At 39.2% G+C, this 27,120-nt stretch overlaps 1 protein-coding gene across 2 annotated transcripts; it reads right to left on the reverse strand.

The window, feature by feature from the left end:
• usp53b (ubiquitin specific peptidase 53b) lies at nucleotides 1-26,359 on the reverse strand. 2 transcript variants are annotated; one of them, XM_077570299.1, is made up of 17 exons: nucleotides 26,083-26,359; nucleotides 21,776-21,957; nucleotides 20,450-20,616; nucleotides 19,522-19,614; nucleotides 19,290-19,424; nucleotides 18,845-18,958; nucleotides 18,675-18,757; nucleotides 18,207-18,312; nucleotides 16,917-17,063; nucleotides 16,412-16,561; nucleotides 16,159-16,327; nucleotides 13,033-13,155; nucleotides 11,640-12,345; nucleotides 10,194-10,255; nucleotides 9,370-9,448; nucleotides 7,262-8,049; nucleotides 2-5,803 (listed from the first exon to the last, which is right to left on the reverse strand). In XM_077570299.1, exons 2-17 carry the CDS (start codon nucleotides 21,858-21,860, stop codon nucleotides 5,727-5,729), a joined length of 3,084 nt encoding a protein of 1,027 aa, XP_077426425.1. In that variant the 5' UTR covers nucleotides 21,861-21,957; nucleotides 26,083-26,359; the 3' UTR covers nucleotides 2-5,726. The 2 variants fall into 2 exon arrangements, with proteins under 2 accessions (XP_077426426.1, XP_077426425.1); XM_077570300.1 differs by lacking the exon at nucleotides 26,083-26,359 and having other exon boundaries at nucleotides 1-5,803; nucleotides 21,776-22,015.
• Between the last annotated feature and the right edge of the window lie 761 nt (nucleotides 26,360-27,120).

Here is a 27,120-nt window from a genome sequence, read left to right on the forward strand (position 1 = left end):
TAACTGGCATCGAGTACTGAGCGTAAAAATCCCTGATTTGGGTCTTGAGCTCAAAAAGGAACACAGAGAAAACGTGACACCTTTTCAGAGTGATACAATAATTTATTCAACAGTAATAAATAAAAAATAAATATATATTATCTACAAAAATATAAAGTGCAGACAGATTCTGGACGTTGTTTCCCGAAATGGTGATGCTACTCGCACAGAGATGTGATCCACATGTACATACAGTACAAGGCAGCATCGGCCGCTACCACAAAGAACCACGACCGCACGTACACAAGGTCCATGTGTGGGGATGAAAAATGAGCGTGATTACATCTTCTCTAAACATTTTCAATAAAGATCGATGTACCGTATGTCCTCAAATAGTGGCCTTTGCTCACATTTAGCAATTGGTCACCAATCAAAGATTCACCCTGCTCGCTCAAAGTCAGCTGGGTTAGGCTATGGCTCACTTAAACATTGGCTTGCGACCAAAATATTTGGTTGTTTTTTTTAGGCTCACCAAGTAAAAAGCATATGAACTGTAATTTACTTTCTTGATCATAAAGAAGGATGTTTACTGCCACAACAACCAGATAACTTCAACTATTATACAATGGGAAACACAATAGGCACAGGCGCTAACTATTAGATGCTAATAGCATCTATGCAGTGGTGTAGCAACGCATGCACAGATAATATAACAGAACTTACAGACATAAAGTCTTTATCCCCTGCGAAGAATGACCAATAAGCTTTTTGCACAAATCCACTACTTCCTGAACTCAATACCACTCCTTCAAGGAGTTGTACGGAGTTTAGGAAGTAGTGGTTTTGTGCACAGAGCCTATACTGCCATACTGAGAAACAGAAAGAGGCTGTATCTCCAATACAGTATATCCGTTTGTGTCTTATACTGCCCCCAGGTGGCCAAGGTGCATAATGTGCTTTGCAAGAGAAAGTATAACAAAACTATTTAATTCTATTTAATTATGTCGAGTACTGTTCCTAGTATACAAAATAGAACATAATCCAAATCAAACAGACCCTGGTGGAATCCCATATACAAAAAATAAACTACACAATCCATCACTTACAATTCTCCGTCGACCAATCAATGCACAGCAGCATGTCTAGCTCAACCTTTAGGCCTCCTCGCTCTCCCCCCAAAAAAGAGCCCACTAGTTGAGGAAATACGGTAATAACATGTCATGTGACGTGACAAAACAGCCCAACTTTTGGATGCTGTGAAACGCAATGACTATTTCTTAAAAGATCTCAGATGATATTTTTGCCTATGATAAGCTGGCAAGTCAGCTGGGATCAGCTCCGCCTCATACTAACGAGGACAAGCACTCTAGAAAATGTATGGATGGATGATAATTTTTGCCGTCACATTGGTCGCTGCATATCGGGGGGGAATAAAAAGAAGTTCTGACATCAATCACATCTTCGCGTCTCGCGCCTCCCCACCAACAAACATGTGTCACTCGTAAAAATGTCAAGGCACTCGTGATGTAACGGAAGACACGCCGAGTGTAAAATACAAGAAAATATAATCGAATTCTGTACAGAGAGTGAACGGATTTCCAAAGGAAACGAAAACACGTCACAAAGGTGCTACATTGTCACCGGTGTGTCTAACGATGTCTCTAATCATCCACTAAAACAGCACAAAGGAACAATCAATCCATTAGTAACAGCACAATCAACTCGCTTGAAGGCATCCTTGAATCATATCGCACACTCTCTTTTTTTTTTTGGGGGGGGCACGTACAGAAGGTGTGACGTATATAAAAAATAAATTTACACCATCAAATAATCCTAATAAATACACACGATGTATTATTATGGCGTGAGATAAGGTAGGGATGAAGTTGTATTAAAAAAAAGTACTTGAAGAAATGAATAAACACTCCACAGGATAAAACATTTGGTACACCTGCACAAATGTTATTCAATTGAATTTTATTTAGCTGAGCCGCTTTAGATGAAGCATTTCGTTTCCAAGGAGGTTCAATTCCTCTCACAATATGTTTATTATTGTGGTTGTACTTTGAATTTTGTTGAAAAATATGCGGTGTTACTAATTTTACAAATTTTACTCTCAGCCCCCCAATTTGATTTCCCCCCCAAAAAACACAGCATTGGAGGAAAAACAACCCATCAGTGAGACGAGGCATCCAGAGCACCCTCTTAGCGGGCATGCCCTTGCAGCCTCTCTTTTTAACCGTTTAATTAATTGTATGTTAAAAAATTGTAATAAAATTTAAAACCAGTAGCCTATAGTTAAGTTAACACTCCATTACGTATGAATCATGCTACAAAGCTAGCAACCACGGCTAACGTCAGCTTCTTTACAGCGCTAATGTTATTTTAGCATTGGTAGTGCTGCTATTTTGTTGTATGTGTTTTGGAGTATTTATAACCACTATGTACTTCCATAATCGCATGCCATGTTTGAGAATCGCGCTTGTGCAAGTTAGTTAGGGGCGTGGCTTTATTTGGAGGCCTACAGTAAATCTTACAAGCCGTTTTAACAATGCAAACTTCCCTTTAATAACTAGAATAATATACTTAATATTTGATCCTAATTTTGGCTTTTTTATTTTTACATTTCACAACTTTAATACCCTCAGTATGATGCACTAGAGTTCGATAACGCTGCAAACAACCACAATAACAACATAATATTAAATTAATAATTTGGTGGTCGTGTGGAATAAAACTGAGCATCTTGTATTGGGTCTTTAAATTATATATTTTTTTTATTAAGCCCATGAGTTACTGGGTCAATTGAAAGGTGCTATGAAATCTAAGCTAATTGAAAAAAAAAAGTATAATAATAGTATAACATGTACAAGTGTACCTAATGTCGCGTCCAATGAGTGTATATATATTTTTTATTTTTTTCCCAGGCTACAGATGTAACAAAATCTTTACAAATGTCAAAAATAACCTTATCAACTTAATGCATAGTATACCGTTCGGACAGTTCAAAGTCCATTATTTGCTTCATACGGTCATATTTACAACAGATGCATTCGTATAAACAAGAGAATAAGAACATTCAAGTGTTAAATAAAAACTATTGAAATTACAAACAGCAATCGGATTAGTACGTTTGAATAAATATTGGATAGTTTATGTTGTTTTGGAATTTCATGCTCATGCTTCCGCTTTAACAAGCAAGCTAGTAAGACTTGGTAAAGGCCACATGCACGTTTGGGAATTTTTGGGACTTTTATCCCATCATGACGTCGGATTGGCATATGAGTTTCATTGGTATCATTTCAACAAACATCTTCACACCGAAAACATAAATAGTACTCATGAATACGTGCGTGAGGATTGGGAGAACAATGGAGGGAGAACACAAAGAAGGTCGTTTATGGGCGGCTGGCATGCAACTTATTTGTACATATCCCCACGTGGAGGACTTTTAATCTGCTTTTAATCACTTCAAATCACTGACGGAACAAAAAAATTCTTTATCGACACATTTGCACACTCTTCCGTCACTCATATAACGCTGTCAGGTTGTTAAAATAAGTGATAAGTGCGGCGCCAGTTTGGATTAAGTGATAAGGGTTTATGTCGCAATGTGACCTGCAGAAGTGTTTACGATGTTGCCTTCACACCATCATAATGCATTTGAATTAAAACAATTAACAGAATTGGAAGTGTAGAGACTCCACTTGAAACAAAAACATGAACTTTGGAGTTCCCTTTCATGAGTTCAAAGCAATTCAAAGTACTGTCATCATGAATGTAAGCAGCGTTTGACTGCATTTATGGCTCTTGCTGTCTTAAAAAAAAAAAATCAATTAAAAGCATCCTCTATTGGGTTTAGACCAGGTGACTGACTTGGCCATTGAACAATCATCACTTTCTTTACCTAACTCATTCACTCCCAGCCCTTTTCACTGGAGCAACCCCCTTCGCTCCCGACTGTTATATGGATTTTGACTGATTTTGCATGGCCCACAGAATATTGTGTTCTAGTGCTATTAAAACATGGAACCTATACCAAAAGAAAGATTAGAGTCTCTTCTCTCATCAGGAAAAAATTTATATTTCTATCTGTTTCCGTTTTGCAGCCATTAGCATTAGAATATGGCTAAATTTTATCATTATTCACAAATCTATTTAGAAATGTGAGAAATTAGCTTTTTTTTCCCAACATTGCCCTAGTTGAGCTCTTTTGCGCTGCTGCTACCTGCTGGCCGTTTGTGTAATAACTACCATTTCTTCAACCGTTCTTTGCAGTTGAGAGGCTGCATCAAAGCCTTTTGTATGCTCTAGCTAAAAAAAAAAAAAAAACATTTAAAAACGTATAACTATGTCTATGGGACACTTAAAACATATAAATATAACTTTTTTTTCAATGTTTTTGGGAGCAAATGAGTTTTAAAACATTTTTCACCATAATGCGACCTATAACCTGTATACTTGAATTAAAAAATAAATACATAAATAAATAATCATTTCAAATGCCGTCAGATGAAATTCACAGGTTCTAGTAGGTTTTCACTGACATTTTTGCAGTTACATCTTATAGCACAAGCCATTTCCTCAATTATTTTAAGTCCTCTTTAATTCAAAACGTATGGTCATATTTACAAATATAATCTACAGAAAATTAGTAAATGTTAAACGGAATATTTTTGTAGAAAATTGTATATTAACACTTTAATCACATTCCATTCTGATTGATAATTAGGCAACATCATTAAAACTTACACAGTACACTTTGCAGCTTACCTCCCAATCTGGGATAAGGTTTAACCTGCAGGGAGCAATCAATATTAGTGTAGTATTCCTTCACAATGAATGCATTCAGCATTGATGATGTAAGCCCATTCAACGGGAACATATGACATCATACTGCCGTGTCAAGAATATTGTATAACAAGTTCATGTCTAAATGGGCCGACACTCAGCAGTATTCTGCTCCACTGTGGCACCTCTGCAGGTTATTACAACACTAAATATATATATAAAAATAAATAAAATCTGATTATGCATAAGGTGTCTAAAATAGGATTCAGTGCAAAACTGACCATATGTTAATGAAACGTGAAAAGTGGAAGACAAGTGCATGTGTGCGAAAGAGAGCGTGAATAATGCATAAAACAATAACATCTTTCATATTCAAACCAGGCTTCACTTATACTGTAAGTGACGAGCTTGCATAAATAAATTCCACTCGGTATGGAATTGTCACGCTTACATGGACAAAATTATTGGGACACATTCAAGATTGATTAATTAACCAATCCGACTGAGTCTTGATTAATCTTCTTAAGTGGGGTCACACACACACACATACTGATTTTTAACATCTTAGCCAATCATTTAAATGAATGAAGAAAAGTGTGTGCTTATTGAACTTTGTGTGTGTAAGGAAGACATTTTGGACGATTCTAGGCTTGGTGGGAACAGTTATAGAAATGTAAGTTCCAGAAAGGCATGCTTGGATGATTGTGAATTTGAGATGGATATTTAAGTACAAGAATTGTAACCCGGTTCTTGATCAGGTCCAACTTTCTAGACACCCCTCTAACGCGTTATAGCAGCACATTTTCACTCCCTGCAAGTATAATGACATAGTGTCCCAACACTTCTGTCCACATAGTGTATTTCCTCCTCTGTAAACTCTTTGGCATCCAATTTCAAACTCATATGACCGCACAGTTGATGCATGTAAACAAAAAAAAAGAAAAAGAAAGGTAGACTCATAAAAAGCCTCGTTCATCCAGACCTTTGGCTGTCACTGGGTTCCATTTTGCGGTGGGTTTATTGCTCGTATTGCCTGGAAACAAATTGATGACAGCACGTAAACGATCACATCCAGTGTAGAACTGTGGTGATACCTTGAAGTTCCAAAGCACTAAAAGTTATGTAATTTGGAGTGTCAACTATCATTGAAGGTAAGACTTCTAATAAAAGAAAAAAAAACTTCAGCTGCAAAGGACTACAGTGGTGCATTTTTGGTGGTTTTTTTCCTTAGTGAGAAAAATAGCCTTCTTTTTTATTGTACTTCATAAAAATATACTGTAATGACATAAATAGAATTAATGGCCATTGTGCTGCTGCCTCCTTGGCCACCTGGGGGCAGTATAAGACAGATAGTCTATTGTAAGTGGGTGTCTGTACACATGAACATCTGATGTCTCAGCTCCTCGTAAAGGATAAAGAATATATGACTGCGAGTACTGTTATATTGAATGTCTAAATGTGTCCACATATCGTGTTCAAATATCAGTAGCTTAAGGGGTTATATATGAGTCTCCCATTATGTGTTAGCATTAAGCTAGCGAACTAAAGGCTAATATATGTGTGCATTTTATGTTTCGTTAGAAACTTAATTTCAACTGCAGACTGATTTTTCCCCCCCACTATTTGCCTCTACCTGTTCTCTCTTCTCTGATGATGTACACTTAGCATTGGAGGCAGTCTTGAGCGATGTCTGCCATCTAGTGGTGAACACTGTTACTGTAGTACAATTTAACTCATTCACTTCCAGCCATTTCGCTTCTGGCTGTTTTACTGGATTGTGACTGATCTTGCAAGACCCACAGAATATTGTGTTGTATTGCTATAAAAACATGGAACCTACCAAAAGAATGATTAGTCTCTTCATTTATCAGGAAAAAAAAGTATATTTGTATCTGTTTCCGTTTTGCCGCAATTAGCATTAGAATATAGCTAAATTTCATCAATATTCAGATTCCTGGTGAAAACACTGACAAAAAGAGCTTGTTGCAACATGGCCCTGGCTGATTTCTTATACTCTGCTGCCACCTGCTGGACATTTTTTTTTAAATAAATACAATTGCTTTAAGCCACCTCTTCGTGTCAAAAGCTGCATCAAAGCCTTCTCTATGATCTTGCATAAAAAAACGTGTAAACACGTTTTGGGGAGTGAAGGACAAAGTATATAAAAACGTGTTAACACGTTTTTGGGATTGAATGAGTTCAAACCGATCAACTACAGTAAGCATTTTAATTTAAAAAATTAATCAAGGGCTACTCTGACCCTGGGGGCCTCCAATTGCCCTTCCCTACTCTGCATTGTCCTTAGGTATGAGTGTGAATGTGAATGGTTGTTTGTCTATATAGGAGCTACTGACCTGCCTCTTGCCCAAAAGTCAGCTGGAATAGGCTTGCTTTTGAAAATCAATGAAACGGAATTTCAGACGTCCAAAATGACAGAACGGATTGTGGTAGAACTTCACGGTACCACTATAGAATGGAAGTGTCAACTTACTTGATTCAGGTTTGGCTTTTGACACATCTTGCGTGTCAGTAGAGAGCGTGTGTGTGGCGTCCCTGCGCTCAGACGGGCCCGCGGCTCGCGGCACGGTGGCCGACAGCAGCAGAGGCCTCTGGTTGTGGTACTTGAGGCGGTAAGTTTCCGTCATGCAGTTGTCCACGTTGAAGTACGTGGTGAGAGAAACCTCCTGAGTGGGGGGCGCCTGCTCCGCTCGGCACCCCGCCGCCAGTCTGTCGTCGCTCTCGCACGACGACGGCGTGCTCCTCTCCGGGTCCGAGCCCGACTTGGAACTGGCGTCCGAGAAGGTCCGCAGGCCAGAGATGTCGGGCTTCCTGTGGCGAGGGCTGGGCTGGAAAGGTTCTTGAAGCGTCCTGGGGCGGAACACAGCATCGCTCGTTTCGCCCTGATGAGGGGAGAGCCGCTGGCCGGGTCGGAGGTGAGGCGAAGCCGAACCTGACGTGCTGATCTGGCGCTGAGAGTCTACGGTGGCGTTGCCCGGGGAGTGGCGGTACGCCAGGGGGACGTGAGGACATTGCGGGTCAGAAGCGGCAGCGTCGCTAGAGCGGTAAGAGTCTCTGTCCTCGGGCTCGGAGAGGGCGAGGTCGTCTGAGCTGTTCCACTCGGAGCTGCTGGTCTTGGTGACGTGCCTGGAGGCCGCACACTCCCCCGCGTGGCCTCGACCGCTTGTCAGCTCCTGCTGCTCACTCTGCCTGTTATCTGCAGCCACGCACTCCCGCTCGCAAGGTTTTCTGCAAGTACTGGATGTGTACTTGCATTTGCGCCTGCACCACAGTCACAAACAATGACATCATTGTAGCAATTAAGAGAGAATGTTGTGAGAATCCATCAAGACAACTGAGCCCTTTTTTTTTCAGTTCTCTTCTTAGAGAAACCTAATTTCAGGGTGCATGCAGTATATGTACACAACCGTGTTTTCAACTGAAATCAGTTTACACCAGTGTTTCCCAACTTTAAGTGGATATAAAAAGTCCCTTAAAAATCCTCGTTTTTTCCCCCAAAGTTTTTTTCCACCATTAATGTGACCCATAAACAGTACAACTCAATTGAGTTTTTGTTTTAATCTTTTCCTGAAGCGAAAAAATTGTGGTTGCACCAAACATACCTTTAGGAATTACAGACAAAACCTTGGTTGCATTGGACCATAACACATTTTCCCACATGTGTTTGGGAGATTTTATTTTGCTACAATAAAACCCAAGGTTGAAATTTTATGGTATGTTTGGCACAAACAAAATGCTACTCATAACCAAAAGAACATAAAATCTACAGGGAAGCATGGTAGGCGATCATGCTTTGGGGCTGCTTTTCTTTTAGAGTTTTAGAGAAGGTGTAGGAAATAGCTGTCAAAACCTTCATGCTTCTGAAAGAAAGCTGAAAAAAGCCAGGAAAAGCCTACTAAAAAAAAGCCACATTCCAAGAGGGTGTGCATACTTGTGCACATTATTCTGCTCTCCCAATTTGTTTCATTCAATTGATGTATGTTATGTTGGTCGCATTAAGGGTGGAAAAAGTTTTGAAATTATTGGTCTCACTATTTTTATATCACAAAAACTTGGCATTTGAACAGGGGTGTGGAGACTTTCGAAAATTTCTTGAGAATATGTTAAATGTGACCTCAATATTCTAAACATGCCATTCTGATTAATATTACATTTGTGGAATCCGAGTTATGTAGCAAAATCCAGCCATTTTTATCAATCTTAGAGGGCGGCCATTTTGCCACTTGCTTTCGACTGAAGATGACATCACAGTGGCTCAGGACTCAGGCAACGACCAATCACAGCTCACCTGTTTTCTGAAGCTGAGCTGTGATTGGTTGTTACCTGAGACCTGAGCAACTGTGAAGTCATTTTCACTCGACAACAAGTGGCAAAATGGCCACCTTCTGATATTAATAAAAACTGCTGGATTTTGCTGCTTAACTCATTTCACTAACGCAATATTAACCAGAATACCATATTTAGACTAGTGGGGCTGCATAGAACATATTATTGTCAAAAATGTTTTTTTTTTAAAGGTTGTAAACTCCCACCCCACACAGACACAGTTTATGAGAATGTAATAATAAAAAAAAAAAATACCTTGAACCTGGACTGCACTTAAGATGTGAATGTGAAACCTGGTCGTGGTTCTTTCCCTGAGGTTTAGCCTGATGTTTACCTGCAATAGAAAGATAATACATCACATTGACATACTTTGTATAATAACAAAGGACCTCAACAGGATTAAATGATGAAATTCTTAAAACTGGTACATCATTCTCGCTATATAAACATACCTATAACAAATATATTCATATATACAAACATAGATAGATAGATCATAACACACAAGACTGACACAAGGTGGCAGCATCAGCAAGGTGTCAATCTCACTGCACTGGCACACAGCTGGATGTGAACGTCAGCACATGGCGGCGAATTCCAACCCTTTTTAAAAATAGATGTGTTATTCCCCCCCCCACCACCCTGACTGTTGCCCTGCAGAAGGCCCTGCCAGGATAAAAGCTATTGCTCGGCGTCACCGCGCAGCAACGGGAAAAATATTTGTGACGGTGCCATCAGCCGTGTCCAGCTGTGCTTTCCTGCATGAGCTCTGTGGGATTATCATCAGATTAAAGGCTGCCGGGTGAGGAGGTTAGAGAAAGACAGTCCAAGAGAAGATGCCAACCTCTGGCATTCCATGCATTTTCATTTGCACACACAAACTGCCATTGAAAGTGCAAGATATCACCTCACCACTTTGTTCTCCTGCAGATTATCAACTAAGAAATCCCTCAGACAACAAGGCTCAAATACTGCTAACTGAACACACATTCGCACTTATTTTCACTTTATGGGCACTAAAGAGTTTTATGGTGCCAGGAAAAGCTGAGGAGGCCATGAAATAAATAGTTGCAACATACCATTGTGTGACGGTGAGGACGTTACGCTGGATTTTGCATCTCCTGCCTTTGGGTGAAGCTGGCTGAAAGTAAAAAGCACAATTTACAATTAATCTCAGTAAATTGTCACAGCAATTAGACACACAAATAATGTGTGACATGAGGTCAAATGCTCAAAAAGGCTTAAAACAGGAGCAATTTTACACCAAACTGATTTTGACCACTATTTAATAAGAAATGTTATTCTTGATTCTTTACTTAGTTCCACAAGAAAATAAGTAGGATGCTTTGCTAGGCAGAGTAACCAAGTAGTTGACAATTTCTGATAATTGAGTTAATTGCATGCTAATTATAGTAGGTAATAGCGTCTTGAATCAATTGAGACAAAATGAAGTGCACTACTTGGCTGTAATCAAGTTAATTCACTCCTAGCTGCTTTGCACAGAAGCACAGCGTTACGTTACATTTGCTAGCGCGTACATCCATGCTATGGCAAAACGCAATCGCCAGTATTATTCTGCTCAATGTAATTCTGGCGTGAAAACAGGAGCTCTGAACATTCAGAATGAGATTAATGACTTGTTATAAGCGAGTATTGTCTATATTGTGTGATGCATAATACAACCAAAAAAAAATGACATCTCCCATTATGATACTATATATTGCACGCTAAAGGTTGTTCAATATGACAATCAGGTTAAAATTCAGAAGCCAGCTCAAATCAAACCGTTACCTGCTTTTGAGTGATATTGAATCTATGTCATCATAAGTGAAGAAAGCGATGCTATTTTTGGCCCATGCTGAGATCAATTACTGTTCTAAAACAAGATTACAGTGCAATACAAAAATAAAACAGTTTTGTCCATGCAGGTGTAGACACACAACAATGAATCTAACGGATAGAAAACGTGTGGCACAAAGCTATTGGGCAGGCTACCAGAAACACTATACGTAGATACTGTATATAATATATAATGATTTGTTTTGGGTCAGGGTTAGTGTTTTTTTTTTTTTTAATCAATTTCTGATTCAGCAAAAAAAACCTTACAACTTTACTCCAAAATGACTTCAAAAACATCCCTGTAAGGATTATGAGACTCATAAACATGTAGTGACTTGTTACTCTGTATTAAATTTTAAATATATATTGGAAAGAAAAACAGCTGAGAGCAGGGTGATTTCTAATTTCTAGTTCCTCATTGTAAAACGGCCACTAGAGGGCGGCCGATACTGGTATCGAGCCCGATACCTGGTATCGGTACTTGCCCATCCCTAATTTGAACTTTATGACGATAATGAAAAATCAAAACCTATCATAACCCTGGTCCCACCACAACTATCGCCCCTTGTGGTGCACCAGTTTTCGACGTGCTGGTTCATCATCTGGCCCACACTGATGGGGAAAACTTGTAGTTTGTAGTATGGGTTTGAAACAACAGCTTGTAAAAGATTCGAAGTGTTTCTTACCTTTGGAACTGGGTTTCCGTTGCGGCCCTCTGCTCTTTGACCGCAAAGCCGTCAACGCCCGGCGAGTCCGGATTGGTGGACCCGCTGCTGAGTCGGTCGCTGCTCTCGTATCCCGATTCTGTTCTCTGGATGGTCCAGGTGTCGCTCCGCAGCAGCGTCTTGGCGCCCCCAGTCAGCCTGCCGCCCCTCTGCTGGGTGGCTCTGCTGTCCGACTCCACGGAACTGTGGCTCTCCGTCTCGTGACGCTGCTCGTCTTCGTAAATGGTCATCAGACACTTCTGCTTGCGATCCTCTCTGGTCCGTGCGTACTCCCGCTCGCGATCCCGACTTTGTTCGGCGTGCGCCCGTTCCGTCTTGGCTCGTCGAGGGCTGTCGTGTTGCTGTTGACGACGCTGCTCGAGCTCGTTGAGCACAGTGTCCACGTTTAGTACCTCGCGAACGGGCCTCCAGGTGGATTTGCACTTATTCCGGCTTCCTCCACTCCCGCCATTTTCCCACTGATCCTGGGAGCCGTCCTGATCGGAACGACTGGGCGATAGATGGCTCTTCCTGCCGTGCCCGCCAGCTTGCGTGGGTCTGGACTGCCCACGTGCTTCCTGAGATGGTCTGCCTGAATGGCTCGCTGACTTCTCATTGCGGGGATAGCTTTTACATTTTTGCTCCCTGGGTCCATTCTCAGGAGACGAGGACCTTGCGTGGGTCATGTCTACAGAACAAACGCAACATTCTGATCACTTTTTTGTATTTAAAACAGTCCCCAGGTGTCTTCATAACTGTGACACGCTTCGGTCACTTTCAAAAAAAAAAGAAGTAATCCAAGCATACACTAGCAACTCCCAAAAACGTATAAATATGTTATATTTGTAACGTTTTAACTGTCCCAAAGACGTATTTATACGTTTTTATTTATTTATTTATCTTTATGCTAGAGCATACAAAAGGCTTTGATGCAGCCTCTCGACTGCAAAGAACGGTTGGAGCATTGGTAGTTATTACACAAACGGTCAGCAGGTGGCAGCAGAGCAAAAGAGCTCAACCAGGGTCATGTTGAAAAAAAAACTCATTTACTCACTGTTCTAGATAGATTTGTAAATAATGATGAAACTTATTATTAGCAATATTCTAATGCTAATTGCTGCAAAATAGAAATATATATATATTTTTCCTGATGAAAGAAGAGACTCTAATCTTTCTTTTGGTAGATTTGTATAGCAATAGAACACAATATTCTGTGGGCCTTGCAAAATCAGTTAAAATCCAATAAAACAGCCGGGAGTGAAAGGGATTGCTTCAGTGAAAATGGCTGGGAGTGAATGAGTTAAAATATAATTTTTCCAAATACATCGTCATTCCCTTTAACGGTGTCATCATACAAAAAGAAACCATGCAGTACCTTTCGATTGAGAGGCATCTATTCGTGTGTGCCCTCGGTCCTTTTTTGTGGTTTCACTGACTCGCTGAAAATTTTCCATAAAAGCTTCCTGGAATCTGCTTGGACTGCCGAGGGGATTTTTCACTGAAGAGGGAAAGAAAGATAGATGAGTGGTCGGCTCACCAGTCCACTTAAAGATATTGTGGTTCATTACTCGAATCTAAAAATGTTCTACTGCTCTTGTTACCCCGCTTCGTGTTTTTGCATGCACATAGTCAACAGGATAACTATTTAAAAAAAAAACTTAAAAAAAAAAAAAGTAATATCTACTTGAAAAAAACTAGTAAAGTTTTTTCACTTTGAAATTCTAAGTACATTTCACAAGGAGTGTGTGTGTCTTTTTTACAGTGACACTCCCCCAAAAAGTTTATATTGTGGTGCCTTTGATCGACTATTGTATTTACTTATAAATGTAAACTTGAGAATTGACTTCTGTAAGTGGACAGGTGACTCAACTAACTTCACAGCAAGGGCAGTTTGACAGACATAATTGATACAATTCCTTCAAAAAGATTCTCCAAGCTGAGTTTTGCCACTCAACTAAACATTAGGCACTTTTATAATTTGTTAATTACAGTACACACTGTGAACCAAACCACGACCTAAAACCAAGGTACAAATCGAACTTTGATTTTCGGCATACCGACACACCTCATGTAAACATTTCTCTGATGCCAAAAATGTTTTCACTGCATAAAGCAGACATTGGTGAGCATCTGGTGCACGTGGAAAGAGATCAAGTGAGCCACAAAGTGAGCCTAAAACCTGTTCTTCCATTCTGATTTATCACTAAATGAGAGCGGCACACAATACAATACACACTCACCTCCTTCCTTTGTGCTGTGCAAAATGATTGCATAATGCAAGAGCCTCATTAGCAAAGTGAAAAATGCAAGAGCATCATTAACTCTGCTAAATGTACTGACACTTTCACCAATGTGCCGGTGGTGTTTTTTGTCTCCCCTGTGCAGCATGAACAACAATTATATAAACTGTGAATACTTCAAGAGCTAATGTTTCTGTCATCAAGCTCTATAGTAGGATGCAAGATAAAACTACAATAATACAGCAATGTTAAATCAATACAAACTGAAAATTATCTTTGTAAAGCTCTGTATTGGATCTCATTACATTATGAAGGTATACCTATAAATATTATTGTAAAATATATGTCCATTTAAAAAAAAAATACACAAGACATACTATAAGGTATATAAAAAAAAAAGAGCCTGCGATTTACGCATCCTCTCACTAAAACAGGACTCTAGTCCCATGCCAGTCAAAGCGTCCGGGCGTCGCACTAAAGCAAAACAATCCATGGGAACTGGCGCAACTCCATCGTCAAAACAAACGAGCGGTGAAATAAAGCGTGGCCAAACATGTGAAATGTCCATGCAGCTAAGAAGAGTGAGAGCACATGAGTAGTACGCTGCAGGGCCACAGGAGCAGGGATTAGGCAGGAAGGCGTGGGTGGTAATCTGCGTGCAACAGAGGCATCATCCTCATGTCAAGTTCAAACCATCACACACACACACACATTAACCCAAATCCTGAGCACAGCCACAACTGCCGTTTGTAAGGCCCCATTAGAATTTACTGACAGTGATGACAATTTCAGTGATCATTATTTGGCTTTAATTCAGTAGAATTGCCTCCCGTTGATGTCAAGATAGACACGAATACTCGCAATTTCATTTTACTGTATCACATTTTTATCAGAATGCATCGCTGGATTAACCTAGTTTAGCTTTTTCTTTGACTTTTTTTTGTAAAAGAATAAAATGTTTCAACAAGGGTGCTAATACTGATAAAAAAAAAGATTTTTTGCGCTTGTAACTATTACCGTAGTTTCTTAATTATATTTGCTTATTTTTTCAGTTATTCACATTTACTTAAAAACATTAGGTATATTTCAATGTGCTACTAGGTTTTTTTCGTGTAATATTTTTGTCCAGCAAATGTTGAGGTAAATTGGAAATTGAATTAATATTTAAGATTTACTCAGTTAATGTGTTTCATTTTAGTTTTCATTTCAATTTGTTTTCAACAAAGACAGAAATTTTGAGTTGTCATTTTTGTTTTCTGCACTTTGGTTAATTTATTATAAATGAATCCTAAATTCAGGGTAAGTTGTTTGAATTTTATTTTGTTATTTGAGTCTATTGCAGAGTGACTGTTTTGCTTTTTTTTTTTCAGAACTAAACACAGAGCTTTCTTTAAAATTATCAGTCATTGCTGGTGTGTCGAAAATGAGACCAAAAACGTCTCTTGGAGGTACGAGGATTCCGCCTGACACCATCAATATACTAACATACAGCAAGAGCTGCATGGCTCAGGTGGTTGAGTGGCTGTCTCTCCAAATGAAGGTTGTGGGTTCATTCAATGACCCTTGAGTTGCTTGTTTTTTTTTTAAATAAACTGGTCAATCTTACTCAAACCTCTCCTTGTAAAATTTACTTGTTTATTAATTTATTTTTTTCCAATTAAATATTACTCTTTTTTTATTTTCATTTTATGCTATTTATTTTTTACAGTGAAGAAACACTGCTTTACACCATTACATGGAGCCACATTCTGCTGGCTGCTATGTTTGGCTAAGTATTTATAAAAGCTTGTGTGATCGGTTTTAATTAGCAGAGATTTGTGTTACATGACTGTTACACCAACCCAACATAACTACCAGTGATGCTTGACTCCATTTGACCAATAAAATGGATTCAGGCAGTCACATTACTGCATGCAGTCTCCACACAGACCCACACATAAGTTTATTTTATAAAATGACATTTACGTAAAAAAAAATAGCATTAATCTATATTTACCTTACAGATAGGATAAGCACTAAAATGGATGGATGGAGGACAACTAAGTTTCCACACTTTAATTAATCTGAGAGCCTGTTCAAATGGAATCAATAGTTAATGCTTTTATGTCTGAGTGTGAACAACACAGACACTCAGTACTGTATCAGTTTTTTGTCTATTTGAATGGACGTGTTTTATTATAATGCGCCCATTGACTAACTGAAATATAGCACATCTACTAAAATAATTTGACAATAATAAAGTGTGCTGGTAACATTCTTACCTGTCGCCTCACCATTGACTTGACCTTTGTATCGAGGACACATGGTAGTCTGCCTTGGGGCATCCTCGTTAGACACTGGCGTCCCCTCAGGATTAGTGTAAAACAGAAGAAGTGGCTGAAAATGTCCCCTGACGCATTTAGAAGCAACGTCTTTCCACTTAGAGCCAATCTGGGAATGAGAACACTTAGATTTCAGAGCAATTAACTCACTCAGTGATGATGGGTAGCTAAAACACACAGCAGAGGCCCTCACCTCTTTTACAGTGGCGTCATCAAAAAACATCCATTTAGAAGATTTGGTGTGATAGGCAAAGGCCGAATAGTGTTTGCTGGAGAAACAAATCATTCCCACCAGATGAAGTTCGTTCCGTTTGGCATTTTCATCAGTGACGCGGTTGAAAAGCTAAACAAAGACAAATATATTTACATAAACTGACTTTGGGCAAGAGACAGAGTACATACACCCTGCACTTGTCGCCAGCCAATCACAGGGCACATATATACAAACATGCATCACTCACATTCACAATTATAGACAACGTAGAGGTGGATGAAGTTTGTTATTTGGATTAAATTGATTTCATATCAAAAGTTTCCATCTTTATCAATAGAGAATGACCACTGTGATTTAATTTAACATTTGCAAGGTAGCTATGCTAAGTGTACTAGCATATTCTCTGTGTATCAAATAGCATAACCAGCTCAACAACTCCTTTTTAGTCAATTTAGTTTTGATGGCATACTTTATAACAACTTACTCCACACAAATTCAAGCGTGGGCCAAGTGAGCGGATGACATCGTCCGTCAGATCGGATTGCTCTGCGTCCCAAACGAATCCGATGGTGACGATCTCCGGACAGTTCATCAGCACCCGGCGGATCTTGATGCTTTGACCGCAGTCTCTCTGAAAAAGATAGCCAAGAGAGGAAATTAAAAATCCTATAAAAAAAAAAAATCACAAAATCAAAAGGATAAAGTGTTACCAATTGGAATTCAACTAAAAGAGAATGAAAATATGTCTTAGCCATGTGGACTCTTTAAATCACGCATTATGTTCCTGGGATAAGACCTTCAGTGTACCTCCTCAAAAAATGTAACCAATGTAATAATGGAAACCAACATGTGTTTGCCAACTGCCACTAAACGACTGAAGAATCGTGTCCTATCAACTATTGTTGTAAATGAGCTACTCTAATCAAATACATATTGATATACTTTAATCAAATACATATGGATGACTATGCGCTATTTTTATTTACAATTTAACACTGTACAGTATAATATTTCAATCATTGTTATTTATTTATTGAACACAACAACAATGACACTTTTCTGTTTCAGATAAAAGTAAAAGTATGTAAAATATTTGCCGCCACATGATTTTTATTGGACAGTTACGTTGTTAAACTACAGAACTCATTTTTCAAGTATTGCCTGAACACCCCCCCCCCCCCCACCCCACCACCACCACCACCAAAAATGGAGGTCAGCAAGCATCACTCAAAAGTTTTGACGTTCCACTGTGTATTATAATTAAAGCATTTAAAAAATTAACTAATATCTCTAAAGTATAAAGAGTTTGGGACAGTTAGAACACTTGTGGGAGATGATTAGCGTAGCGTTGGGTAAACTAGCTTATTGTTCCTCTTTTTAGTCCAAAGCTAGAAAATATTAGCTGTACAGCAAGAGTGATGACAGGAAAACCTAAATCTATCACTCATCATAGTGCAATAATAGCAAATTCTGGGGAAAAAAAACAGATCTTTCCTCCACTAAAACATGGAAGACGACAGCAGCAGCAGCAAATACAGATGAGAGAGAAAACAGAGGCTAAGCCCTTACTGCTATTTATATCCTAACACCAGTCTGGCACGGTTTCCTTCCTTCAAGTGCACAAAGAACAGCATGTACTCTTAAAAGTTCACTCATTCACCGTGGCGTGAAATTTGATAAGAAGCGGTGGAAGTGAACAGGCTGTTGTAATTAGTGCCATTTTGTTGCAAAAGAAATGGTAGTAAAATATCCATGAGGGCAGGAAATGACATACGGGGCAGCTACGCAGGTCGCCTGTGTTGTTTGCCGCCTGCAGCAATTCTCCAAACATGTCCGACCTGAGACGCTCTGTCCTCGCCATCGTGCGGTCCACCTGTTGGCTGTGCAAAGACACAGAAGTGTACCTTACAAACATGTTCTTTTAAGCGATTATGAGACAGAACCAGAAAATGTGTCACATTAACCAATGTGAGATCATTCTATTGTATTTGTGGACACAAGAAATAAACAGGAAAAGGACTAAGGAGGGATTCCGCAACCTACGTCACACCATGGCTTATCATGGATATCGTGAGAAAACTTAGAAAGTTTCGAAAAACGTGTATTTAGTACACGTACCAACAATTAGGCCGAATTTGTGTATTTGTAATCAAAGTCAGCAAAGGTTCGATTTTCTAGCATCTCTGAAAGATTATCCTGTGGGATAGGGTGTAATAGCTAAAATAGTAAATTAAGTACCCACCATAGAGCAGTGGTTGAAACATAGTGAACCAACTCTGTGAAAGGGTGGGGGTCCGACGACGCACCACAGCAGCGACACACAAACTGCGACAAAAAACATCAATACACATTTTTAGTGATAGATTTTTAGAGCAATCCAGGCAGGGCGGGCTTGTTGAATTGGCTACGTACCTGCTCGTAAAGCATCATGGCAAATTTCTGATGGGTGATGCAGGATTTGGAGGAGCAAGAGTCAGTGGCTGTGTCTGAGACGATGTGCAGATGAATGCGCTCCAAGATATTCTCCTAAAGTAACAAATTAGTGCAACCGCAGTTAATTTTACAACGTTATGATTAAACATAATATCATAATGGTTGTGTGTGCTCTGTACGATTTATTTGTTTTTCCTTATTATTTATAACAAGTCAGTAGGATTCCTCAAGTGAAGAGAAGTTTAATCTAAATATTAAAAAATAATATTATTTATGTATATATGTAGTTTACCATAGGGAAAGAAATTAAGTGAAAAGTACAGTAATTGTTATGGGATGTAGTCTACTTCCTGCAATTGGTTGGTCACCTGTCAATTGACTTATATGATTTTAGATGATGAGCCAAAGGTAACTATCAACATACGAAGCACTCTGCGGCGTCATCCATGAGACCGAGTTGGAAGCGTTGCTCGTCTTTGAAGGTTTCAGCGAGGGCGTTACGCAGGCTGTCTGATGGCAGCACGCGCTCACGGCTCTGCTGGAACTGGCTGAAGATGCTCTAGGAACCCCACCCCAAAAACAAACAAAAAAAAGTTAGTTAAAGATACAAAAAAAAAAACACCTTCACCTTAAACTGTAAAGTGACTGTGACAAACCTTCAATGCACAGAAAATGCAGGAATCACCCAAACAAAAGTGCCCTGAGAGGTGCCTCAGACTTCTCCTGAAAATGTCCAGCTGCCAAAGCACCTGAAAAGCATAGACAAAAGGAATTGTGTGTCAAATGCTGAAAATCATTATCAGAGCCCCCTAAAAATGCAATTGAGGAATAACAAGATTTACAGGCAATCTGATTGGACATATCTGATTGGTGCGTTGATGCCCAGGCATCATTAAAGTTCTTGTCTGGCTACTGAATGATCACACTTTCCAAAAGTCCAATACTTTTCCAATTCTTTTTTTCTTTGATAAGAAATATGAATGCATTAGTTGACTGATCACTTTCTTAAATTGTTTTTACATCAACTAAAATAACACTTAGCGTAGTAACGACATATTCTAGACCAACGTTAAATATACATTAGAGTGGATATTCTTGGTTAAAACTGACCCAGGACATGTTCTGTGTGTGGAGAAAATTAAAGTTTTCCATGTAGCTCAGCTTAGCAAAGTAGTGTGGGGGGGGGGGGGGTGTACGGACGACGAGAGAAATAAACGTAACAGACATGTGAGTGACATTACTTCCAATCACTGGAGCAGTGTAAAATAATGACATGTAAACCAACCAATCATTGAATTAAGCGACTACAAATTCAGCCAATGACTGTACAGTAGGCTGTGCATACCAACCGAGGTAATGAATTATTATTATTTTTTTAAAACTATGGTAGACGAATGTAGGAAAAGAGGACCCAAACCCGCTCAAAAATAGAAATAATAAAAATAGCTAGCACCGAGATTCCTTCCTGCGCTACAGCTAGCTTGAAATTAGGTAAATTAAAGCTAGTAAACAAGCTAGTTTGTAGCTATTCAAACATTACTCTAAGGGGCAAAAAACGTTCAATAATGAATAATGAGGGTTCACCTGAACTGCGCTGTTCAAGAAACAGCTATTCTGCCCGGGCTCATTCAGGAGGCCTTTGGTGAGAGCCAGAGACAACATGCTGCCAGGCTGGTAGGACTTCTTCAGGCCTCCTCCTCCTCCAGGCTTCTTAAACATTTTCACCCATGCCATGGAGTTAGAGGCTGCAGCTGGAAACACACAACCAGGCTTCTTTTAAAGTTGTTAAAAGGTAAGAACTGTGGCAATCCAGTGGTTTTGTTGTCTTAATTGCGGATATTTTAGAATCATGTTGTCTAAAGTTATTTGTTTTAAACAGAGTGTACAACACGTGGACCATATATGACCCCATAAGAGCATTAGATTATAGACTTAACTCATAAATTGGTGCTGTTAGGCGAAATCCTCCAAAACCATTTTTTTTCCCCACGCAATTAAGAGGAGGGATTTTTTTTTTTTAAAGAATTATTATAAATATTATATTGTTAGAGAAAATAAGGAGGAGGGGAAGAAAATAATACTAATGGTCCATTGTGAATGAAATTGACCCAATGTGGACAGTGACAGAATGTGCTTTTTATGTACATTAAATCATTAGTAAACATTTGCTGGATCATTGATCATATTTTGTCATAAATTTTGCATGACCCTGAGAGAACTTGGTCAAAAATCGAAAAAGCCATAATTTAAACTATCGGTCCCCAACCTTTCTCTTTTTCCAGTTTATCTGTGTGGCCACATACCAAATCCTCTAACTCTACATAATACAGTTAAATACACTGAATCAACATCTTACCGGTACTTATATCACCTTTCATTAATTTTATATTGTTTCAAGACTAATATTTTTCATTATTTTATATCATTTAAACAGCTGAAATTGTTTACAAAAATAAATGCCCATGCCCTATTTGGGACTGAATCAACAGTGCCTTAAGTATCACTATTTTAAACTAATTTTACATTATTGCAATGTTTTTCTCCCTGAGCTAGTTTAATAATTACCCTAAAGATGGATGGAACACCCAAAAGTGGACGTGATGTTCTCCAGCCGACAAACCAGTTGATACTGTATCAAGACTACCTCTTCTTCAGGACAATCAACAATGTAATATTTGTCTTTATCTGCTACTTGAAACCAATATGGCAGCTGAATGTATTTTGGTCCAAAGCAGTCTGTATTGTACAAGTGAGCACACATGCTACGCTCAGAAGGATTATTATCATCACTGCCTGGCACCATAAGTAGAAGTGGATATAAATTCATGTTGGACACAGTTTATTTTATGACATCACTAATCCAAATGACTGAATTGGACACATGCCATGTGAAATCATCATGTCCTCTACCTTCTCCCGACTGTGGTGGAGACTTGCTGCCGTTGGACATGCTGGGATGTGGGAGCTGGTTGTTCTTTGGCTCCATCCATCTCATCACCACGCTCCTGCCGAGCGCTTGGTTGAACGCATTCTCGGCCTCAGCCACAGGGCATCTTCATACACTCGCCTCTACACATTGAAAGGCGATGGGTCTAAAAGGTATAGCAACCGTTAGACCCAATGGCGAAGACATAAGTGGACTCAGTGCCAAATTCAAGAACAGGAAACCAATGTGGATAGGGACGAGCCCTGCTGCAAATAGCACAAATCTGTGAAAAATTCATCCCCCCCCCCCCCAAAAGGTACGATATACGCTTCCACAAAGGTGGATCCTGTAACAGTATTGAGTATCTTGGCAATGCCATAACATGGAACTCGATGTCTTCATAGAACATTGAGCAATGAGGTATGGCAGATAGCACAAAAAACAGAGTGCACGTTGTTATACAGAGAAAACAGAATTTGCAGGCCTCAAAACAAGGGTGAAAGGTAAAAATAAGCATGGAATACTTTACATACATCTAGAATCTAGAATTTCTAGATGAGATCAAAGAATGGTGCCAGAAAAGTGTGTGGCAAACTAAAACAATTGCAATGGATAAAGACGAGTGGAGGAAACTGGTGGACTCCTCTATTGACACCTACAAGACATGGACCCATGGAAAGTAAATCAAGTAAGTCAACTGGTTTTAAATTTAATGTACTGACAGTCTTCCCAAATCCTTATTTTTCTGCATAGTTTTCCACTTGAATGTTGCAAACATCTGACAAACCCAAAAGTTAACATAAAATGCATGCAATTTTTAAATTGTGATTTGATTATTTAATGGGGAAAAAATATTTAAATCTCCCTGACCCTTTGTGGGGAAAAAAGTATTCTTGTTAAACTATTAATTAACTTGTGCTAATCATATGTTGTTGTGTGTTTTTTTTTTTTTTTATGAGAGCCATTGTCCACAAATGGAGAAAGCAGAGAACAGCGGTGAACCTTGCCAGGAGGAGCCAGCCTACAGAAATGACCCCAAGAGCAGTGATGACTCATACAGGAGAAAACAAAAGAACCCAGGACAACATATGAAGAACTGCAGGCCTTGCTCACCTCAGTTAAGGTCTGCTTTTGTGACTCAACAATAAAGAAAGAGACTGTGCAAAAATGGTATCCTTGGCAGAGATCCAATTCCAAAACCACTGCTGACCAAAAAGAACAAAAAGGCACCAGCGATAGTTAATTTTTTTTAATGACCTTACACATAAAGGTGGGAGAAAGTAAGCCCCACATTTGTTTTTTAACAAGGGGCCAAATACATGTTCACGGCTCATAGATGCCACAAGAGGGCGGCAAAGCAATGTCTTTATTGATTAAATTCAGGAAATATGTGAATTTACAATTATCGAACCACAAATATGACGAGGGTTCACTGTAATTAATTCACAAGACATTCTTTTGTCGCTAGTTCCAAATGCAGCATAGGAACCTCAATCATGTGGGTCTCAAACTGGGGTCCCTAGATTCCTGGTGGGGGGTCCATGAGTTGTAATTTGAGGGGTTCACAAATAATTTGTGTGATTATGCAGTATCATTTTAGAAAGACAGATGGGCCGGATGATTTAGAAAAGGTAATTAAATTTATCCTGATATTATTTGCAGTACATCAATTGACAGTATTTAATGAGATAAATTAATAAAAAATAAAAGTTATGATTAATAATACTATTATTTATTTAATTTATTCAAAAGATGTTCCAGCACTTTTGATCGTGTAAATGCTGAATGGGCTGAATTAAAGAACAGAGCAGGCAGCACTGTATTTGGATTGCGGGCTGTTCTTTGCCCACCACTGACCTAAACCAATTACTTCTTCCCACCTTAGCTTTAGGCCATAAATAATCAATACTATAAATAATCATTGATGTGATTGTGACATACAACATCACATAAATCTGACATTTCTAGCTCTCGCATGCAAGGTATTTGCTGCATGGAAGCATATAACTCGGGTCAAAAGCTTATAGCACAAGGATAAATCACAGCTTTTGCAACATAGAAATGAGGACCATGTCATTGACAATGTTCAGCGCCATTGACTCTGTGATTGCCTTTCAATGAGCTCCTATCTTGTCCAATGCAAAACTGTGAAAATGTTTCTGCTCATGTTGTCGGTCTCTTAGTGCAAATTATATTCGCTTTCCTGTCGGAAATGTCGCAAAATAAAGCGACCAAATCACTAAGTTTGCAATACTGACTGTGCTTTTGTAATTTAGCTGTGTTCGCTAGTAGGATAATGGAAAACTATCAAATTGATTTTAATTACATTTTGTTAAATTTCTTTCTGCAACAAGGGTCATTAATATTTAGGTTAAAACGGTCAAAGAACTTATCATTCCTGCTGCATTTAGGGGTGCAACATGGTAGTTATGTTTAAGGGTGACACCCGAATAGGGAAAAGCTTGGAAGAAGAAGAATATAGTAATTGAAAGTGTTCCTTTAGGGAAAAAAAAAATTCTTCCCTGTAAGCGCCCTGGACCAAAAAGCGCCTCTCTATTAAAGGTGAAATCAAGTCAAAAAAAGTATTTACAGTAACATGTTCTATGCGCCCCCACTAGTCTGACCACGGTTTTCTGATTTAATATTGTGTTTCTGTAATTATGAAGTAATCCACCCATTTTGAGGTAGCGGCCATTTTGCCACTTGCTGTCAACTGAAAATGACATCACAATGCCTTAGAGCTCAGCTTGCAAACGGTGCATGACTAAACAGCTGAGCCGTGATTGGTCGTTAAGCACTGTGTTGTCATTTTTACTCGACAGAAAAGGGAAAAATGGCCGCCACCTGAGATGGATAAAAACAGATGGATTTTGCAAAACAAAACAAAAATCACTATCATGGTTGTAGTACTTTGCAATAGTGGACAACTGCAATGCATCACTCTGAGGGCTGTTTCTAATTTCTGACACTAACAGAGTTGTTGATACAGCAATTGTATTGGATCACATTAGGCTGTGTCAATTGTGTCAGTGAGTGTGACATGTACATACACGTCATTACAATTCAAATAGTGGCATGTACAGTGTGAAATAACATTATTCTCTATAATGCCAGATGTTCCCAAACTGAAACTTCCATATTTGGGGCCTGTGCTGGAAAAGTTAAGTATTATTGGGATATTCTGTGCTAATATTAATATGTACGAACTACTCTGAAGCAGTACTACAGAGTTTGTTTGTTTTTTTGCTACCTTATTTATGTATGAGTAATGACAAGTATTAAAGCAACTACAACAATAAACATTTCCTCTCTGACAGTATCACAACCAAAACTGATCATTACAATCACCCAGCTATTGTATTGGATTGCTTTTAATGAAGTGTCTGTACGTTAAACTATATCAGCAAACACAAGCATTACTAAAATTCAAACAAACCGCATTCAAATGAAAAATTTAAAATGGATCATTCATCTAGAGTCAGTCAGTCGGCGCAGGAAGAGCACCTTTAAAAATTTCAACAATCTTTGCACTGGAACATTAATCTTTTATGGACGTAATGAATTATCACTTTGAATGGATGAGGAAGGGGAGCTCCCATCAATAATAATAGATAGCCGTTCTATTTCGAATGACATTTTTCACTTATGGCACTCTGTGGTGGAATTAATATAAATTTAATGAATTAATAAATTATATATATATATATATATTATAAATTTAATAAAAATATATTTAAATAAATCTAAAATTAATACAAATAAAAAAGAAATCTAAAATAAAGATTTTTTTTAATGTAAAATGGGACACAATACTAAAAAAGTGAGTGTCACGATTTTAACTTTGTCATGCAAATTGAACCCATAATTAACATGCAGATTCCACTCATTGTTGTCCCTGCACGTTTATTAAATAAATAATCACTGTGTTCATTATTTACGTCCATAATTAAAGTCACCCTTGAGCGCCTGGGCGCCCCACATGTTTTGTTGTTTGTTTTTTGTACCATGCACTCTGTGACACCATGTGATATCGTTAAAGCAAATGGAGGTGATCGGGGGGTGCGTGTGGGGGGCATATTTACACAAGTATGACATAACAACCTTGCTTCGCCTTCTCCGTTATGAAATTGTGTTGAAAACAACATGCGTGCCGCTCATGTGCGTATTCAAAACAAAGCTGCAGCTTTGCAGAAGCGTGCAGTCGCATGGCAAAACACACACACACACAAAAACGTGCCGCAACTTGCATGGCAGCTCCTCGTAGCAAAAAAAGAAAAAAGAGGCGACTTACCTTTTTAACAAAAATGGCAAAGCAGGACCACCGAGATGAGATATCGGTGCAAGGATCCAATCGGTGATTTTGCTTCTTTTTTCCCTTTCTTTCTTTTCTTTTTTGCGCCAAATCCTGCGAATCCAACGCGGGTCTAGGAGTACGAGGGGCGCCTACTGCAGATACGTGCAGCGCTATCTGTCATAGTGCACCATTGGCAATCCCTCCGACACGCAGGGCTGCAGCCTCAACCCTCTGTTCGGTGCCCGAGACACTTTAATTTCGCTTAAAATTCCCCCCCACCCATCCCGTCTCTTCTTCCCCCCCCCCACCCTCAGTGTGTGAGTGATAAACGAGGCCAGTGATGGTTTGTGGCCAGAGTGTCCGACGCGGATTAGTGATGTTTGGAGACTTGGGAGGTCAAACTCCGCCCCTAGTGTAGCCTCAAGTGCACTACCACCGCTATGTGTGCACTCCTTCTCGCAAGCCCCCTGCATGGCGAACTAACTCGTGTGTGTGCGTGCGTGCGTGCGTGTGTGTGTGTGTGTGTGTGGAGGAGGAAGGAGGAAGGTCAGACTTGCAACTTGTCATGATGATGATGAGAGAAGACATCACATGACTGCGCCCGTTTCATAATCATGCAGCAGTGTGGGGACTAAGCCCTCTCCACATGCCTGTGCTTTGTGAGGGCTCAAATGCCAGGTAACGTGAGGCTATATTTAGAATATTGCAAGTCAAATAGCACATGTGACTCATTTTTCCCTGCGTTAAAACATCATGCACCATCTCTCAGTTTCATGAATTTGCTACAATTATTGAATCCATCCATCCGCTTTCTATATTGGTTCTTCTCATTAGGGTTGGGGATGGAATGGTCGCCGACCAGTCGCCTAATTGTCACAGACGATAGGGGAAAATGTGAGTAATATATAACCGCATTAGTATTTAAAATGTTCCTCTGCCTGTGATTCTCAAAGTGTGGTCCTTGTAGGCCTCCCTCTAGTGGTACTTGAATGAATCACTGCCCAAGTACAGTTCAGTTGTATTGAACTTCTCAGT

Source organism: Vanacampus margaritifer, chromosome 7, assembly GCF_051991255.1.
Source record: "Vanacampus margaritifer isolate UIUO_Vmar chromosome 7, RoL_Vmar_1.0, whole genome shotgun sequence".
Lineage (NCBI taxonomy): Eukaryota > Metazoa > Chordata > Actinopteri > Syngnathiformes > Syngnathidae > Vanacampus > Vanacampus margaritifer.

Coding starts and splice junctions, on each gene's coding strand:
- usp53b (XM_077570300.1), bottom strand. CDS start 21,860: ATGAGATGGATGGAGCCAAAGAACAACCAGCTCCCACATCCCAGCATG. Junction 18,959..19,289: donor ATGACGCCGCAGAGTGCTTC/GTATGTTGATAG, acceptor TTGTTACTTTAG/GAGAATATCTTGGAGCGCAT. Junction 5,804..7,261: donor AAAAGCCAAACCTGAATCAA/GTAAGTTGACAC, acceptor ATTTGTTTCCAG/GCAATACGAGCAATAAACCC.